This window comes from Lithobates pipiens, unplaced genomic scaffold, assembly GCF_037356315.1.
Source record: "Lithobates pipiens isolate NorthernLeopardFrog02 unplaced genomic scaffold, aLitPip1_a1.2 Scaffold_8, whole genome shotgun sequence".
Classification (NCBI taxonomy): Eukaryota; Metazoa; Chordata; class Amphibia; order Anura; family Ranidae; genus Lithobates; species Lithobates pipiens.
In genome coordinates, this window is record NW_027507903.1 from 669367141 (window position 1) to 669386407 (window position 19267).

At 46.5% G+C, this 19267-nt stretch overlaps 1 protein-coding gene across 1 annotated transcript in view; it reads left to right on the forward strand.

The window, feature by feature from the left end:
- Window positions 1–12020, forward strand: part of LOC143961937 (uncharacterized) — a 124172-nt gene extending 112152 nt beyond the window's left edge. The window contains exons 13-14 of the mRNA XM_077471270.1: window positions 4346–4452; window positions 10629–12020. Of these exons, the coding sequence (XP_077327396.1) occupies window positions 4346–4452; window positions 10629–10776 (255 nt within the window). The 3' untranslated portion in view covers window positions 10777–12020. The remainder of the gene's footprint in view (window positions 1–4345; window positions 4453–10628) is intronic.
- Window positions 12021–19267: the final 7247 nt, after the last annotated feature.

Here is a 19267-nt window from a genome sequence, read left to right on the forward strand (position 1 = left end):
TCACCAGCAATGCTCAAAGGCACTCCACACAACCACCTGCCTTCTAATCTCCTGATGAAGGGATCAATTGTGAATGTGTATAGCAGAGGACTCAAAGGACACCCCTGACACACACCAGAGCCAACCTCAAAAGGCCATCTGATCTAACCATTCACAAGTATGAATCTTTCAGCCCCTCTGTACAAGGACTTCAGACAATCGATAAAGCCCCCCTCCAGGCCATACTCGCCAAGAAGCAGCCATAGGTAACTCATGATTGACCTGATCAGAAGCTTTAGCCTGATCCAATGCCAGCAGGTTCTTTCTCCAGCCTGCAGCCCTGCACCGCTCCAGGGCCTCCCGGACAGCTAACACCATTGAAAAAGTGCTTCTAACCTGAACCGAACAGTGGTAGTAGTGAGAAAGTAGATTGCCCGCTACAGACGATAAATGGCCAAAACATTTTTTTGCTAGTATCTTTCTATCAACATTGAAAAGGCTAATGGGCTTAATTCTCAAAGAATCTTTACCCTTTGACAGAAGAATCACTGCAGATTGTCACATGGAGGGAGGCCGAACCCTCTCTTAGACAGCCATTAAAAACCGCCACCAAATATGGGGCCAGAGTAACCTTAAAGTGCTTATAAAACTCAGCTGTCAATCCATCTGGCCCCGGCGACTTCTTAATGAAAAGCTTATCAATAGCCTTGACTACCTCAACTGCAGTGATAACCTTTGTCAAACTCACCAAAGAACTGCCATTTCCAAATCCTGGAATAGAATCCAGAAAACTTGACATGCCTGTCTGATCGATGTCCCTCAAATATTGCATTTGATCCTATTGCAATCCTTAGCCAGATGCCCCAGGCCCTGTCACAGAGAGCACTTTATCTCTGGACACTAGGAGGCAAAATGACCCAGAGAACTGCACTGATTACAGAGCTTGGGCTGCCCAGGGTAAAACACGGCAATCCTATCCTTCCCAAAGAAAGCTGAGGAGGGCAGATTCTGGGCCACATTCCCACACACATGCAACCTCATCTGCACTGACCACCATCTATCCATATTCCCCTCTCATCCACAATCTTCTTCAATGGGGGTCAGAAGCTCGCCATATCTCCTCAGCCAGACAGACAGGTCAGTAGAAGGAATTGATTCATTCCTTACCAGGATGGTGACATTCTTCACAAGACGTTGGCGTAAGACAAGTTTTGGGACAAGTCCCTCCCACTCCAGCAGGCCCCTATACACATGTTCTTACTTTTCCCAAAACATATCAAGGAACTCGGACGAACAAAGGACAAATCATACTCATAGGAGCCTACCGGACTAATCACAGCAAAGATGTCATCTGCCTTGAAACCCATTGCCAAACTCTTGTCCACAACCAACCTCCTTATAGGAGATGCACCCCCCTCCCTCCCAACTGCAGCACTACATTCCTCTGCCTGAAATACAGGGGAGCAGATGGCAGACCTGCAGCAGACCTCCCCCTGAGCTGTCCCCCTGATGTGACCATCTTATCACAGCTTTAGCCCCAGCATAGGTTTTACTTGCAGGATTAGACACTCCAGACCTTAGAGCTGCATCCTGCCCATTGGTTGCAGGACCCTCGGAATCCCCGCTCTGCAAATCACTATCGGAGGTAAGAGCAGGTGTCACTCCATCCACCAACACATATAAATTCTCTTATCCAGCATTACAAGCAGCTTTATAATTCACATTCATTTGAGGCACTACTGCTCCCAGCAGACCCACTCACACCAGATGCTGCTGTCTTCATCTCCTCCACCCCGACATACTTAGGCAAAAGCCCTCCGCTCCTTGTCACTCTTCCCTGAGTTTCAGAAACACATTTCAGAGTGCAGCCATTTCCCTTCCCACCATTTTCTGCTGTACTTGCGGCAACCAGCGGGGATGGTTCAGAAAAGAATGTCAGGTCCCTTCCCCTTACCCCAGCAGAGTTCACAGTCAGATGGCTTACTGTCATCAGAGTTCAGAGTCCCAAATTCCATTGTAATAGAGTCCAGTACTACAGGCACAGCAGCCATCTTTCCTGTGGAGCCCTGTGCAGACACAGGAGGTTTTCCCTTCAAAACTTTTCTCTGCATGCTGGTGTCCATACTGTCTGTTTTTAACCATGCACGGCTTGGTAAAAGTCACTTTTCCCTTTACCAGGTACAGAGTCCTCGCTATAATCCTCATCAGCAGAATCCGGTGAACATTGAAAAGTTCTTCCACGCAAGGGAAACTACATTTCCTGAATAAAGTTCAGCAGCCCCCCCATCCATTTTCCACCTTCTGTGCTGTTCCTCCAGCTTGCTTGGGAGGGAGGGAAGCAGGGGCTGCCATTTCCTCTGGTGAGACCTGAGGTGGATGGGATAACAGGGGCAGCATCCAGGACCCCCTTCTTCACTCTTCACCCGGCAGCCTTCACCCGAGGGATGACTGGTGTCATCCCTCATTCTTTGGAATAGTTCCTCATTCTGGAACTTTTCCTTGAAAGCTCCACTCTTTTTCTTTAACCACTTGAGATCCGCACTATAGCCGAATGACGGCTACAGCGCGGACCTCCTTTGCCGGGACTACGTCTATTGACGTCGTCCCGTGCACGAGCGGCCTGCGCGCCCCCTGTGGTCGGCGAGTCTATGAGACTTGCCTGATCACTGATCCGAGCAAGGGGTCGATCCCGACCCCTTATCATGTGATCAGCTGTCAGCCAATGACAGCTGATCATGTGATGCAACGGAGCCGATCACCGGCGGCCGTGATCGGGACATCAGTCCCGATCACGGCCAGCCCTGCCAGTGCCCACCTGCCCCCTGCCAGTGCCACCTTAATAAAACATAAGTGCCCCCGTCAGTGCCACCCAGCAGTGCCCACAGTGCCACCCAGCAGTGCCACCCACAGTGCCCACAATCTGCCTCAACAACGGTGCTGCACCCCAGTGCCACATATCCGTGCCCATCAGTGTCATCTACCAGTGCCCATCAGTGCCCAGCAGTGCCGCCCATCAGTGCCCAGCAGTGCCACCTATCAGAGCCACCTATCAGTGCCCATCAGTCCCATCTATCAGTGGTACCTATCAGTGCCCCTTAGTGCCACCCATCCGTGCCACCCATCCGTGCCACCCATCCGTGCCACCCATCCGTGCCCATCTTTGCCCATCAGTGCCACCTTATCTGTGCCCATCAGTACTGCCTTATCTGTGCCTATCGGTGCCACCTTATCTGTGCCTATTAGTGCTGCCTTAACTATGCCTATCAGTGCCCACCAGTGCAGCCTATCAGTGCCCACCAATGCAGCCTATCAGTGCCCACCAGTGCAGCCTATCAGTGCCGCCTCATCAGCGCACTTCAATGAAGGAGAAAAATGACCTGTTTGCAAAATTTTATAACAAACTATTAAACATGATTTTTATTTTTTTTTGCATCTTTTTTTGTTTGTTTAGCAAAAAATAAAACTCCGAGCTGTAATTAAATACCACCAAAAGAAAGCTCTATTTGTAGGAAAAAAATGATAAAAATTTCATTTGGGTACAGTGTTGTATACCCGCGCAATTGTCATTCAAAGTGCATCAGCTCTGAAAGCTGAAAATTGGTCTGGGACTGAGGGGGGGGGGGGGGGGGGTTTAAGTGCCCAGTAAGCAAGTGGTTAATGATTTCACCGGGTTCTGCTGCTTCCTGGTAGCGTCCTCCAAAACAGTAAGCGATGGTTTTCGGCTCCTTCGCTTCTTGCTCCATGCTTTATCATGTGAAACTTTCTTTTTCCTGCACTCAGCTTTCAGGCTCATCAGCTTTTCCTCCTCCTTTGCAATATGAACCAAATGGTCAGTAACCCACTCTCTGAAAGTGGGGGTAGATTCTCCTTTTTTTTAGGGCCAGAGCCGAGGTCTTCAAGTGAAGATGAAGCTTGGGATCGCAGATCAGATCCCTCAGGGGGACCATCACCCTGATCATCCCCAGAATCTCCTATCCTCACTAGGTCCAGGTAACTCACCTGGCCACCTGGTTTTTGGAGAGGGAGAGCTGCAGCACACAAGACCTCTCTGGTGCAGAGACTGATGTGACTGGTTAAGTGTTTTCTGTACAGCACTGCGGTATATGTCAGAGCTATATAAATGTATAATAATAATAGTGTGTGACTGTGGGGGGAATTAGAGTGTAAGCTCCTCTGGTACAGAGACTGGTGTGACTGGCTTATTATTCTCTGTACAGCACTGAAGTATATGTCAGAGCTATATAAATGTATAATAATAATGTGTGACTGTGGGGGAGGGAGTGTAAACTTTTCTGGTGCAGATAAACTAGAAGAGCGTTGGAAAATGTTCACATTTTAACATGGTCGTTTGTCTGTCTCTTTAAAGAATTTCCTGCAAGGATTTGTAGATAATCAGTACTGGTGGATCGGTCTCAGAATGGTCAATGGAGCCTGGGAATGGATTGATGGGACTTCTTACGAGATGACTCCAAAGTAAGACTTGAATCCCCAAAATATTATATTCCTTCTTCCATACAGAAAAGTGTATCTAACTGAAAGATAAAATGTGCTTTATCCAAAAATTCTCCTGTGAACCAGCTACACCCCTGATGCTAAACCTGTGGCCCTTTAGTATTCTGCAGCTCAGCAACTAGTAGAATGAGTGGGAGTATTACTATATCCTTTGTCTTCAACCATACCTCTAGCTTGTTCAGAGTCTCCTGTACCATTTCCACAGTCTTCAGTTTCTGATCATCTTCTGTATAATGCCCACAGTTTGCGACCATCTTCTGTATCATGTCCACAGTCTCTGACCATCTCATGTAGTAGGTCCACAGTCTTTGGCCACCTTCTGTAGAAACTCCAAAGTCTTTGACCATCTCTTTTAGTAAATCCAAAGTCTCTGGTCATCTATTGTAGTAAGTCCACAGTCTTTGACCATCTTCTGTACCACGTCCATAGTCTTTAACCATCTTCTGTCCATGTCCACAGTCTGACCATCTCCTGTACCATTTTCATGGTCTCCTATCATCCCCAGTAAAATTCCCACAGTCTCTGACCATCCAATATAGCATTTACTCAGTCACTACACACTTCTAACCGACTCCTGTACCATGTCCCCAGTCTCTGACCTACTCCTGTATCATGTCCACAGTCTCTGACCATCTCCTGTACCATGTCCACAGTCTCTGACCATCTCCTGTACCATGTCCACAGTCTCTGACCATCTCCTGTACCATGTCCACGGTCTCTGACCATCTCCTGTACCATGTCCACAGTTTCTGACCATCTCCTGTACCATGTCTCTAATAATCCCCTGTAGAATGCCCATAGTCTCTGACTATCCACTGTAGCATTTTAAGTCTTTACCCATCTCCTGTAACATGTCCACAGTCTGACTGACTCCTGTACCATGTCCACAGTCTAAGTCCATCCCCTATACCAGTGATGGCAAACCTTGGCACCCCAGATGTTTTGGAACTACATTTCCCATGATGCTCATGCACTCGGCAGTGTAGTGGAGCATCATGGGAAATGTAGTTCCAAAACATCTGGGGTGCCAAGGTTCGCCATCACTGCCTTATACCATGTAAACAGTCTAAGATCTTCTCCTGTACCATGTCCACAGCAGTGGCAGCCCATCCACTCATGTGTCTGGCCCCTTTCATGATGCCGGGCGCCTGAATTACAGCGGCTGAGGTGTTTTTTTGAAGCACCTGATTAGAGCCAGAGGATCCAATAGGCTTAAAAATAGGGTGGGCTCGTGGCGCAGAGCACTGCACCAAGAGCCCACCCAGGTGTTACAACAGTGAATTATTATTTGCTGTTGCAACACTGGTCCACCTCCTGGCCAATCAGGAAGCATGCCTGATTCCCATCACCCGATTGGCTGAAATGACAGGCGATCATATTGGACGGGAAGGGAAGGAGATGCATGGTGGAAGCGAGGAGGAGGGAGGAGAAGTAGACACAGGAGCCACTACTTGATGCCCTGATGCCTGCCTCAGCCTGATGTCCACTGATTCCCCAATCCTCGGCGCTCCTTGATGTCTGCCACTGCCCAATCCCCACCAATGCCCGCCTCCTAGATGGGATAAGTGGACCGAACGGCAGACAGTGTGGGGGGCTGTTTGCTACAGATGCGCCACTTTGTAGCCAGACTAAGGGGATCACCCCGGCACTATATTTGAAGGAATTTTTCACTTTTATTGTTTTCACATAAAGTAGGGTTCCCACTTTCTCCAGTCTGAACATACAGTAGATACCAGATATTATAGCCGCATAGCCTACAAGACTAGCACACAAATAGCTTGTATGAGAACTGGAACTGTTTATTGAAAAAACACACACAGACTATATACCACACCAGGTGAGCCTGGTCACATTATCATATGCAAATGAAATTGTATACAGAAAAATAATTATCCTAAGACCCCTTTCACACTGAGGCGTTTTTCAGGCGCTTTAGGGCTAAAAATAGTGCCTGTAAAATGCCTCCCCTGCAGCCCCAGTCAGAAAGCCTAAGTGCTTTCACACTGGGGCGGTACGCTTGCAAGACGTTAGAGAAAGACCTACAAGCAGCATCTTTGGGGCAGTTTCGGTGCTTTTAACCCTTTCTTCGGCCGTTAGTGGGGGGTTAAAAGCGCCCTACTAGCAGCTGGAAAGCGCCACTAAAAGGATGCTAAAGCACAGTTAAAAATTGCAGCGCTTTACCGCTAACGCAACCAACACAAACGGTATACTACGGAAATGGAGTGCCATGAGAAATGTATAAATATAAAGAAAAGTACCTTCATCCTGTCATTTAAAAAAAAAGTATACTATTTCCTCACTAGCAACTAATAGCTGACAGTGATTGAATTAACTTGGGCTAATTAACTAGTCGCTTAAACCAGCCTAGGTGGAGGCACAGAATACTGGCAGACAATAGGTAAGTTAATTAGTACAATCAACAATACAATGCGTGATCTCTTCCCTTCTCAGACTAGTAGGCAACAGAAGACACAGGGCTTTCTAGATTTAATTAATTTCCTTTCTTTTCACAAACATCTGTCTACTGAGTTTCAGGTTGGCAGAGACCATCATGGCTTCCTTGATTGTTAAATGTAATAATGTCCTTTTGAATTATATAACAGAACATCTTCCTAAATGCTTGTAGCTCCATCAAATGCCAGCGCCCATAGTCGGTAGGCAAGAGGCTATCCTTCAGTCCCCTCCAAAAGCCTTTGCCCTGGGTGAGTCTGTTACATCCACAGTCTCTGACCATCTCCTGTACCATGTCCACAGTCTCTGACCATCTCCTGTACCATGTCCACAGTCTCTGACCATCTCCTGTACCATGTCCACAGTCTCTGACCATCTCCTGTACCATGTCCACAGTCTCTGACCATCTCCTGTACCATGTCCACAGTCTCTGACCATCTCCTGTACCATGTGTACAGTCTCTGATCATCTCCTGTACCATGTCCACAGTCTCTGATCATTTCCTGTATCATGTTCACAGTTTCTAATTATCCTCTGTAGAATGTCCTCAGTCTCTACCTATCTCCTGTACCATGTCCACAGTCTAAAACTTTCTCCTGTACCATGTTCACAGTCTGACTATCCCCTGTACCATGTCTACAGTCTCAAACCGTCTCCTGTACAGTGTCCACAGTTTCTGATCATCCTCTGTAGAATGTCCACAGTTTCTACCTATCTCCTGTACCATGACCACAGTCTTAGCTCTTGTACACACGGTCAGAGATTCCGACAACCAAATCCGTTGGATTTTGTCCGATGGATTTTGTCCGAAACTGTTGCATACACACGGTCGGACAAAGTTGTCAGAAAATCCGACGTGATGACGTTATTTCGTTACGACGGGACTACGTTCACGCTAGTAGCCAATAGCTTTGGTGTAGGAATTTGATCTGAGCATGCGTGGCACTTTGTCCGATCGGAATTCTCTACACATTATCGGAGTATGTCCTATCGGAGCATTTTGTCGGAAAATTTTACCAACAAGTTGGAAAACTTGGTCCGTCGGATACTCCGACGGAAACAGTCCAATGTAGACCACACACAGTCGGAATATCCGACAAAACAGTCCGATCGGACACATTCCGTCGGAATCTCCGACCGTGTGTACAAAGGCTAAGACCATTCCCTGTACGATGTTCACAGTCTGACCATCCCCTGTACTGTCCACAGTCATTGGCCATCTGCTGTATCATGTCCACAGTTTCTGATCATCCTCTGTAGAATGTCCACAGTCTCTATCTATCTGCTGTACCATGTCCACAGTCTAAAACTTTCTCCTGCACTACAGTCTAAGACCATCCCCTGTACCATATCCACTAGACATGTGCATGACGAAAAAATGTGTTTTGTTTTCATTTGTTAATCTAGTTATTTTGTTTAGTTAAATTTGGTTGATTCATTCAATTCATATTTGGAATTTTAAAATTTCTTTGAATTTACAGATTTTTTTTTTTTCAATTCAAAACGTTCAAATTGATACATTTTCGAAATCGGTCGAAAAGAAAATGTTATATTGTTTTTGATTTGAATGCAGCAAAGTGAACAAACGAGAGAAAAATCTTCATCAAATGATTACAATGACTCTTTAAATCACTGTTTGGCTTAACAAAAACATCATCATTTCAAAATGGTAGTCTAATAACACATAAAGTCTTTGATTTCCGCAATATGTGTAGTTAGAATTCGACTGGAGTTCAATGTGAAATTAGATTTGAATTTCTGAAATTTGAACGAATTTCATTACGTTATTCAGAGCATTCGGTAAAATTTGTTTATATTGTAATTCTGGTATTTGGCTATATCTGAATCTCCAAATAACAAAACATTTGTCCGAATATAAATTCGGAACAAAACGAAATGCACGTGTCTAATGTCCACAGTCTAAGACCACCCCCTGTACCATGTCCACAGTCTAAGACCATCCCCTGTACCATGTCCGCAGTCTAAGACCATCCCTTGTACCATATCCACAGTCTAAGACCATCCCCTGTACCATGTCCACAGTCTAAGACCATCCCCTGTACCATGTCCACAGTCTAAGACCATCCCCTGTACCATGTCCACAGTCTAAGACCATCCCCTGTACCATGTCCACAGTCTAAGACCATCCCCTGTACCATGTCCGCAGTCTAAGACCATCCCTTGTACCATATCCACAGTCTAAGACCATCCCCTGTACCATGTCCACAGTCTAAGACCATCCCCTGTACCATGTCCACAGTCTAAGACCATCCCCTGTACCATGTCCACAGTCTAAGACCATCCCCTGTACCATGTCCACAGTCTAAGACCATCCCCTGTACCATGTCCACAGTCTAAGACCATCCCCTGTACCTTGTCTACAGTCTAAGACCATCCCCAGTACCTTGTCTACAGTCTAAGACCATCCCCTGTACCTTGTCTACAGTCTAAGACCATCCCCAGTACCTTGTCTACAGTCTAAGACCATCCCCTGTACCATGTCCACAGTCTAAGACCATCCCCTGTACCATGTCCACAGTCTAAGACCATCCCCTGTACCATGTCCACAGTCTAAGCCCTTGTACACACGGTCGGAGAATCCGTCGGAATGTGTCCTATCGGACCGTGTTGTCAGATAATCCGACTGTGTGTGGTATGCATCGGACTGATTCCGTCGGATTATCCGTCGGACCCAATTTTCCAACATGTTGGAAATATTTTCCGGCCAACTGGTTCGATCGGACATACTCCGATCATGTGTAGAGAATTTTGATCGGACCAAGTGCCACGCATGCTCAGATCAAATTCCTACATCAAAACCATTGGCTACTAGTCCCATCGTAACGAAATTACGTCATCACGTTCTGAATGATCGCATTTTTCGACAACTTAGTCCGACCGTGTGTATGCAACAGTTTCGGACAAGATCCGACAGGCAAAATCCGATGGATTTGGTTGGCAGAATGTCCGACCGTGTGTACAGGGGCTAATACCATCCCCTGTACCTTTTCCACAGTCTAAGACCATCCCCTGTACCATGTCCACAGTCTAAAACCATCCCTTGTACCATGTCCACAGTCTAAGACCATCCCCTGTACCATGTCCACAGTCTAAGACCATCCCCTGTACCATGTCCACAGTCTCTGATCATCCACTATAGCATTTCCACAGTCTCTGATCCTTTCTTGCAGCATGCTCATAGTCTTGGACAGTCCACTCTAGCATAACATATACTCAACATTTTGGTTAGGAGTTGCAAACATTTAGAAATATAAAATTTCTCTTTTAATGCATAGATGGGAGCAGCCGAATAAAATACAGTTTACTCCATTATACAGAAACAATTTAAACCAATATCAGTCCTTTCTCAAAAAGTAGCCAGCCCTGAGAAAGCACCTATGCTGGTCCTACTCTTCTACTGACATATTCACATCGAAAGTGCTATTTCTTTATTTGGATTTCATAGTCTCACAGTGAAGGTAACTAATGGTGATTGATTATTTATTTATTTTTTTAATGTCAAAAACTCATTTTCAGAGGTTTTTATACAGATTGTTAATGTCAGTGGTTCTTTCACTTTGAGCATTATTTTTATTTCGGCTCAAATATCTTCTAAGACTCAGGTGCTGCTACCCTGTTCAGTATCAGCTTCACCCCCGGTCACTAATTGCTCTTGTTTCCTGCAGGTTCTGGGGGAAGAGACAGCCCAATAATTCATCCATAGTGGATTTTCCAGGAGGACAAGAGTGCGTTCAGTTTAGCAACAAATACGGTTGGGATGACAGACAGTGTGCCATAAAGTACAAGTACATCTGTGAGAAGGAGATACTCTGAACCGTGCCACTGAACCTCAAAAATACCTCCAATCTCCATCAGCTCATCTCTTCTCTTGCTTCGTAATGCATGAATATAGAATATACTAAAACCAAGAGAAATATGTAGACTTCCATTCTTTCAAGCCTAATGCGGGCTCCTGTCCTTCCGCTCTGTTCTCACATAAAAATTCAGTGCGCATAGTATCAACTGGTGGAAAAAACATAGAAACAGAGACTGTTATAACTTCAGACTGTCAGGTGCGTGGGGGGAACCGTTCCACAATCCGTGTATCTCGACATGTTTCACGGCGCTCAGTTGCTTCATCAGGAGATATGAAGGAAAAAAATGAATACAAAAGATATCACAGAAATATACAAGAAATGCAATAAATAATCACCTTTCCCCATAAATAGGATCGGGAAATTTACCCCGGGTTGAGAGGCGGTCAGGCCCAGCTAGGGACATCAACTAAAGGGCCGTGCCTTCCCACCAAAGGTCATGGGAGAGACAGACCATAAAAAACTACAAACCAAAAATAGATAAAGTATAGTCACTAATAAATCTACATAAACCTACACTACATTAAAGTTGTTGTAAACCCTTACAACACACTTTGACCTACAGGCAAGCCTAGATTAAGGCTTACCTGTAGGTCCAAGAAATATCTCCTAAACCTACACGGTTTAGGAGATATTTGCCGAAAGACAGGCACTGCGCGCAGGCGCACTGAACGCGGCTCCCGTCAACGGCGATATGCCGCGCGTGGTGGCTCCCGTGCGCATGCGCGGGAGTGACGTCATCGCAGCTTCGCCGAATGACAGCGGTGGATCGGCGAGACCCACCGAGAAGATGGATGCTCCGGACTACAGGGGACAGCGGTGACATTGTTGGCTCCTGTGTCAGGTAAGTGACACATAATGGACTACTATGCGATGCATACTAGTCCATTATGCTTTACCTTTGCAGGGAATGAAAGAGGAAGTAAACTCATCAGGGTTTACTTCCCCTTTAATCGAGGTATGAGAGTGGTTAGCAACAAAAAAGCGCCCGCCAAAGAGAAGAATCTCCAAGGTTTATAGGTCGACCCTTAGTGGCAGGGACATTGTACAGCCAGAGATAATTAAACTCATATTCCCAAATACAGATGAGATCAACCAGGTCAGTAGTTTTCTGTATGTGAATGATAGAAACATATTCAAGCCCACAAGATGGAGATCTGCTAAAAATAAATAAATAAATAAATAAATAATGGACAGCAATAAGGAGTAGTCCTGGTTGTAACTGCTGGAGGTAGTTGGCGAACCCATACCTGGCAGGACACATTGACTGGTAGGTGACTGGTGGAGATTTTGCTTTGTAACACGTTATGGGCAGCCCTGATACTATATACTTAACATTTCTTTAAATCAGATCCTTTTTATTAGTTTATATAAAAAAAAAAAAAAAAAAAAACATTGACACGATACAGACAAAACCACAAAAATAGAAATCACACCAAACCAAAACCCCAGAAAATAAACTTAATTTTTCAGTGGACTTGGTGTCTTGCTGCTCTCGGAGGGGCTTTGAGTATAATAGTTAGCTTGTATAGCTATAGATACTGATATGCTTTATTAACAAAAGTATTGGGACACCTGCCTTTACACGCACATGAACTTTAATGGCATCCCCAGTCTTAGTCCGTAGGGTTCAATATTGTGTTGGCCCACGGGGAAGCCATTGGGAAGTCCCCGTGAGTCAAAGGGGGGGGCAGGGCCACCCGGGTAAGTAAACAGGTGGTCCCGCCCCATCTGACGCCACGGGGAAGCCATTGGGAAGTCCCTGTGTGTCAAAGGAGGGCGGGGTCACCCAGGTACATCACCGTTTGGCCCTGCCCTCAGTTATAAAAGAACTGTCATCACGCTGAAGCGTCATAAGGCGTGCCTCCCGCCTTATGAATGGACTTCGTGGGACATTTTTATTTTTTTTATTTTTTAATAAAGGACTTGTCCCAAGATGTGTCTTGTGTTTTTTTAACATTTTGAGACTTTTTTTGTGAAATGTAGGGGTACAATGTACCCGTTTCCATTTCAAATGGGGGGGCGGGATCTGGTGGTCCCCTTGTTAAAGGGGGCTTCCAGATTCTGATAAGCCCCCCGCCCACAGACCCTCACAACCACTGCTGGAGCCCACACATGATCGAATTGTCTGACTGATTCCAGTCCGTCTGACCAAGTCCGTCGAAAAGTCCGGTCACCTGAATGCGCATTAGTCCGTAGGGTTCAATATTGAGTTGGCCCACCCTTTACAGCTATAACAGCTTCAACTCTTCTGGGACGGCTGTCCGCAAGATTTAGGAGTAGGACTATGGGAATGTTTGACCATTATTCCAGAAGCGCATTTGTGAGCTTAGGCACTGATTTCTTCATAATTGCCTTGTTGCACTTTTATCTTCTACCGCTAGGTGGCCGGGTACCTGGTGGTAGTAGATATGAGAAGGACAACACAAGGTCAGATTATGGGTATTTGGGGTATCTCAGACAATGGACAGGGGTTTTCTTGGATCCCTTGACCTGCTGACCTATATATTCGGGTGTAGTCAGGTGATCTATGTTCTGTGCTACCTGGAGGACTGTCTGGGTGGATGTGTGTTGTACTTCCCGGGCTGCTAGACCAGAGATTGGGCCTATCCTAGGAACATCTGGCTGCTAGGCTGTCTGAGGGCCTATACAGAAGCAAGAGAGCAGCGTAGGGTTGGGATTGCAGCTTGCAGTCCAACCAAAAGTGACGGTTCTGCCGGCCAGAGGTAGAGAGGAAGCTGTCGCCCCTTATTACCCCCTTATAACAACCTTATTACCAGGGACCACAGTAAGAAACTGAAGCAAGTACTGGAGCAGCATTTTCACCAACCGGGGGTTGTGAAGAATAGGGAAACTTCAGTTGGTATAAAGCCAGGGACCCAACCAGCGGAGATGACGCTTGCTGAGAAGCCTGTTTGTCAAGCCACAGACCGAGCAGGCCAGTGGGGGGAAGCTTGAGAGGTATCTTGAGTGCCAAGCTAGGGACCCAGCAGAGAAGCGGGAGTGATGCTTGAGGAAGATACCACCGTGAAGATTGGAGGAGCTCAATGGATTCAGTGGCAGTGAATCATTGGGTCTAGTGAGATACTGGGAGCTCGTGGGTTAAGGAGCTGCGGGGAGAGATTGTAGTGGAGGTGGGGGGGGAACTGTTGCGCTTTGTGTTGGGAACTGTTAGAGACTATTGCCATGGGAGGCGGCATCCCTGCATGTGCGGATGTGGCATCTTGCTGGATGCCTGTTGAGGTCTCGAAGTCTGCCAATTGAATTTGTAACTACCAAAGGGTGTCCTGGCCCTGACCTCTTCTCCCCCAAAAGTTTGTTAAGAGAAATAAAAATCTATTTTGCATTCAAGAAGTGTCTGGTGCCCAATAACTAGTGTGGCAGCACGCAGGTAAAATCACCTGGTTGTATTCAGGATGGGAAATGAAATATGTGTGTCCTAGATTCAGGCTTTATGCAGACTTTTACAATTAGAGGGGAAGAGTTAATGAACCCAGCTGTAGTAAGTGGGCTCATTAAGACCTCTACAAAAAACCCCAGCATGCATAGGGAGATGCTCCATCCTGGAACCAGTTTTGTGTGTATAGACTGGGGAGTCTGAGATCTGTTCTGTGCGGTGAGTTAACGCCTGTGTGGCAAACCCCTACAATAGAGACAGGGACTGGGGCAGCACAAGGCTGCACCCAGTTGTTAGACAGGGAGTCTACGTGTGTAGTTAGAGGTCAAGCTGACCAGGATTTATTTTCTTGTTTTATTTTGTTTGGCTGTTATATGTATCACTGCATGTAGCCTAAATAAACCGGATCTTTTGTTTTTTGCACCTACACCGCTGTCTGCTGTGCCTGACTTTGTGTTGTGAACCCATCCAGGGGGTCACACACACCCGCTACCGAGCGAACCCCCTCACAGTTGGTGGAGAATGCAGGCAGTTTTTTTTTTTTTTTGTTAAGGCCAGCATGGAGGAGATACTGAGACAGCTGGCTCTAGCAAATGCAAACCAGCAGCAAATAAATGCAGGTTTACAAAAGAGCCTTGCAGCTCAACAACAAGCCCAGCAGCAGGCAAATGCAAATTAGCAGCAGACAAATGCAACTTTGCAGCAGAGTTTGGAAGCCCAGCAGCAGGCAAATGCAAATCAGCAGCAGACAAATGCAACTTTGCAGCAGAGTTTGGAAGCTCAGCAACAAGCCCAGCAGCAGACAAATGCAACTTTGCAGCAGAGTTTGGAAGCTCAGCAACAAGCCCAGCAGCGATCTGAAGCCCGCTTCATAGACCTGTTGCAGAAGCAAGAGCAGAATTTTCAACAGAAAATAGAGACATTAATACAGCAACGTCCGCAGACCAATGAAGCAAGTGGTTACAATAATACCGCATCCTTTGGTGTGAGCCGTTTACTGACAAAAATTACTGGAGAGGATGATCCGGAGGTGTTTTTGACCACATTTGAAAGGACTGCTGAAAGGGAAAAGTGGCCTAAGGAGCAATGGGCTGGACTGGTGGCCCCTCTGGGGAATCGCAGAAAGCTTATTATGACCTAGAGCCTGACCAAGCAAAAGACTATGTGGTGCTAAAAGCAGAAATATTGGCACGGCTGGGTGTCACCCTGGCAGTCCGGGCTCAGCGTGTGCATAACTGGACTTTTCAGGTTGGAAAACCCCCCAGGTCTCAAATGTAGGACCTCATTCACCTGAGCAGGAAGTGGCTGCAGCCAGAGACTTTGACCGCACCAAACATTGTGGAACGTGTTGTTATGGATCGTTTCCTGAGAGCTCTTCCTACTGCCATCCAAAAATGGGCAAGCCATGGAGACCCAGAAAATGCAGATAAACTTGTGGATCTGGTTGAGAGGTACTTGGCTACAGAGAACTTGACCACCTCTTCCAGGGACTCACGGACTTTCCCCCCTAAGACCAGATCATCCCCAGTGGCGGGTAAGATGACTCCAAGGGGTGAGGGTGGAGAGGGTGGGAGTTCTACCTAAGGTCTGGCGGGAGCAGCCCAGGAAGCCCATGCTGCAAGAGGCAGCGGAAAAAATTATTTGCTACCGCTGCCGGCAAGAGGGACATATTGCAGCCAATTGCCCAGTTGTGGATGAGCCTATGCAATGTGACTTTATAAGGGAGAGACGTCAGTCGCTGTTTGCGACAGTTGCATGCACTGCCATTCGGGGACCTGAGAAACATTTATGTAAAATGTGTATTAATGGTAGACATGTTGATGTGTTGCTAGATTCAGGTAGCCTGGTAACATTGATAAAAGCTGAATTAGTTACTACAGATGTCTCTGGGAAGAACAGGGTGGCTGTTATTTGTGTGCATGGGGACACCCGAGAGTATCCTGTAACTTCAGTGTTTTTTGAGACCCCCAAAGGTAACCTCTCTCATCAGGTGGGGTTAGTGTCTCAGTTACCACATGATGCTATTGTGGGAAGGGATTTTCCAAAATTCTGGGAACTCTGGGATTGTCCTGAGGCCCCCATTGGTGCCCCTATAAACCAGGAAGATGACCAGAATTCCTCTGGGAGTGGTGAGGACTCTCCTGAATTTCCCTTGTCGGTATTGGCGGGGGAAACTCGAGAAACTGGGGAGGAGCCAACATCCTCAGATGAAAACATGCCGTCTGTGGAGTTTTCGGATCTTGAGGTTCACAGGGAAAATTTTGCCACAGAACAGTTAAAAGACCCCACCCTAATAAAGGCACGGGAAAATGTGGTGAAAATAGATGGCGAGTTAGTGAACCCAGATAAGACTTGCCCTTATCCTTACTTCACTATGGAAAGGGACCTGCTATATCGAGTGGCTCAAAGGGCAGAAGAAACCATTGAGCAACTTGTAGTGCCCAAACCTTACAGGAAGTTGGTGTTAGAATTGGCTCATGGACACATTCTGGGAGGTCATCTGGGGACAGAGAAAACCAGAGAGAGGGTACTGCAGAGATTCTATTGGCCTGGGGTCATGAAGGAAATAGAAAATTATTGTTCCTCCTGCCCTGTGTGTCAGAAGTCGGCACCTATGCCACATTTCCGTAACCCACTGGTACCTCTTCCTATCATTGAGGTCCCCTTTGAGAGGATCGCAATGGATTTGGTAGGTCCGATAATGAAGTCTGCTAGGGGGCATCAGTACATTTTGGTTATATTGGACTATGCTACCCGTTATCCGGAAGCAATTCCTCTCCGAAATACCTCGGCCAAAACCATAGCCAAAGAGCTATCCCTTGTTTTTAGCCGCGTGGGTATTTGTAAGGAACTGCTTACGGACCAAGGTACACCCTTTATGTCCCGGGTTATGAAAGAATTATGCAAGTTGTACAAAGTGAAGCAATTGCGTACATCTGTGTATCACCCCCAAACAGATGGGTTGGTTGAAAGATTCAACAAAACCCTAAAACAAATGTTAAAGAAGGTGGTGGATAGAGATGGAAAGAATTGGGATTGTCTAATACCCTATCTGATGTTTGCCATTAGGGAGGTACCCCAATCCTCTACGGGTTTCTCACCCTTCGAGTTGCTCTATGGGAGACACCCAAGAGGGCTGCTGGATATCGCCAAGGAAACTTGGGAAAATGAGAGTTCTCCTCACAGGAGTGTGATTGAGCATGTCGCCCTGATGCAAGATAGAATTGCACAGGTAATGCCAATTGTAAAGGAACATTTAACCCAAGCGCAGTTAGCACAGCAGAGAGTGTACAACCGTGGGGCCAAGACACGTACTTTTTTCCCGGGGGATAGGGTCTTGGTGCTAGTCCCTACGGTTGAAAGCAAATTTCTGGCCAAATGGCAAGGTCCATATGAAGTAATTGAAAAAATTAGTGAGGTGAACTACAGGGTTAGACAGCCAGGAAGGCGAAAGCCGGAGCAGATCTATCACGTCAATCTGCTGAAAGCCTGGAGGGATAGGGAATCCCTAGTCGCAGAGACTTTGTCACAAGTACAGCCTGATTGCTTAGTTCCTGAGGTTGGAATAGCAGACACCTTATCGAAACCCCAACAACAGGAGGTTAAAGAGTTTGTACTTCGTAACAAAGAGATTTTCTCTGAGCTTCCGGGACAAACATCTGGCGTAGAGCATGACATTATCACCCCGCCAGGAGAAAGGGTAAAACTAAAACCTTATAGAATACCAGAGGCCCGACGGGAGGCAATACGTGGGGAGGTTCAAAGGATGCTGGAATTGGGTGTGATAGAGGAGTCCCAGAGTGACTGGTCCAGTCCTATTGTACTAGTGCCCAAACCTGATGGGAGCTGGCGGTTTTGTAACGATTTTAGACAATTAAATAAAGTTACAAAATTTGACACCTACCCCATGCCACGTATAGATGAGTTGGTTGACCGGCTGGGAACAGCCCGATATATGACAACTCTTGATCTCACCAAAGGGTATTGGCAAATTCCCCTGGCCGAGTCGGCCAAGGAGAAAACTGCGTTTGTAACCCCAGATGGGGCATTCCAATATAAGAGAATGCCGTTTGGGTTACAGAATGCACCGGCAACATTCCAGCGGAAAATGGATAAGATTCTGAGGCCCCATCATAAATATGCTGCAGCTTACCTGGATGATGTGATTATCCATAGCACAGACTGGGTCTCACATTTGCCAAAAGTACAAGCAGTCCTAGACTCTATCCGGGAAGCTGGGTTTACGGCCAATCCAAAGAAGTGTACCATTGGACAGGAGGAGGCCAAATATCTTGGGTACACTATTGGGAGGGGGGTGATAAAACCCCAAGTCAATAAAGTCGAGGCCATACAGAGTTGGCCACGTCCCAACAGCAAGAAACAGGTACGAGCCTTTCTGGGAATCGCTGGCTATTATCGACGATTCATTCCCCATTTTGCTTCTCAGGCTGTGCCCCTCACCAACCTGACAAAAGGGAAAGAGTCGGTTATGGTTAAATGGTCCCCAGAGGCTGAGGAAGCATTTCAGTCCTTAAAAACAGCCTTATGTAGCCAGCCAGTGTTGTACTCACCAGACTTCTCTAAGGACTTTGTTGTACAAACTGATGCATCAGACGTTGGGTTAGGAGCAGTGTTATCCCAGGTCTGGAACGGGGAAGAGCACCCAGTCATTTACCTCAACAGGAAGTTAAAGTCCCATGAGATAAATTACGCCACGATTGAGAAGTAATGTTTAGCAGTGAAGTGGGCTCTAGATTCCCTTCGGTACTATCTGCTAGGTAGGCACTTTGACCTGGTGACTGATCACGCTCCTTTAAAGTGGATGGCTCAAAACAAGGAGACCAATAGAAGGGTAAATAGGTGGTTCCTGGCCCTACAGGAATTTAACTTTACAGTTAAGCATCGCCCTGGTGTTAAAATGGGGAATGTGGATGCTTTGTCTCGGATACATGCGTGTCTGGCTGCTTGTGTTACAACCCCAAGGTTGAAACAAGAGGGGGGGGGTATGTGGCAGCACGCAGGTAAAATCACCTGGTTGTATTCAGGATGGGAA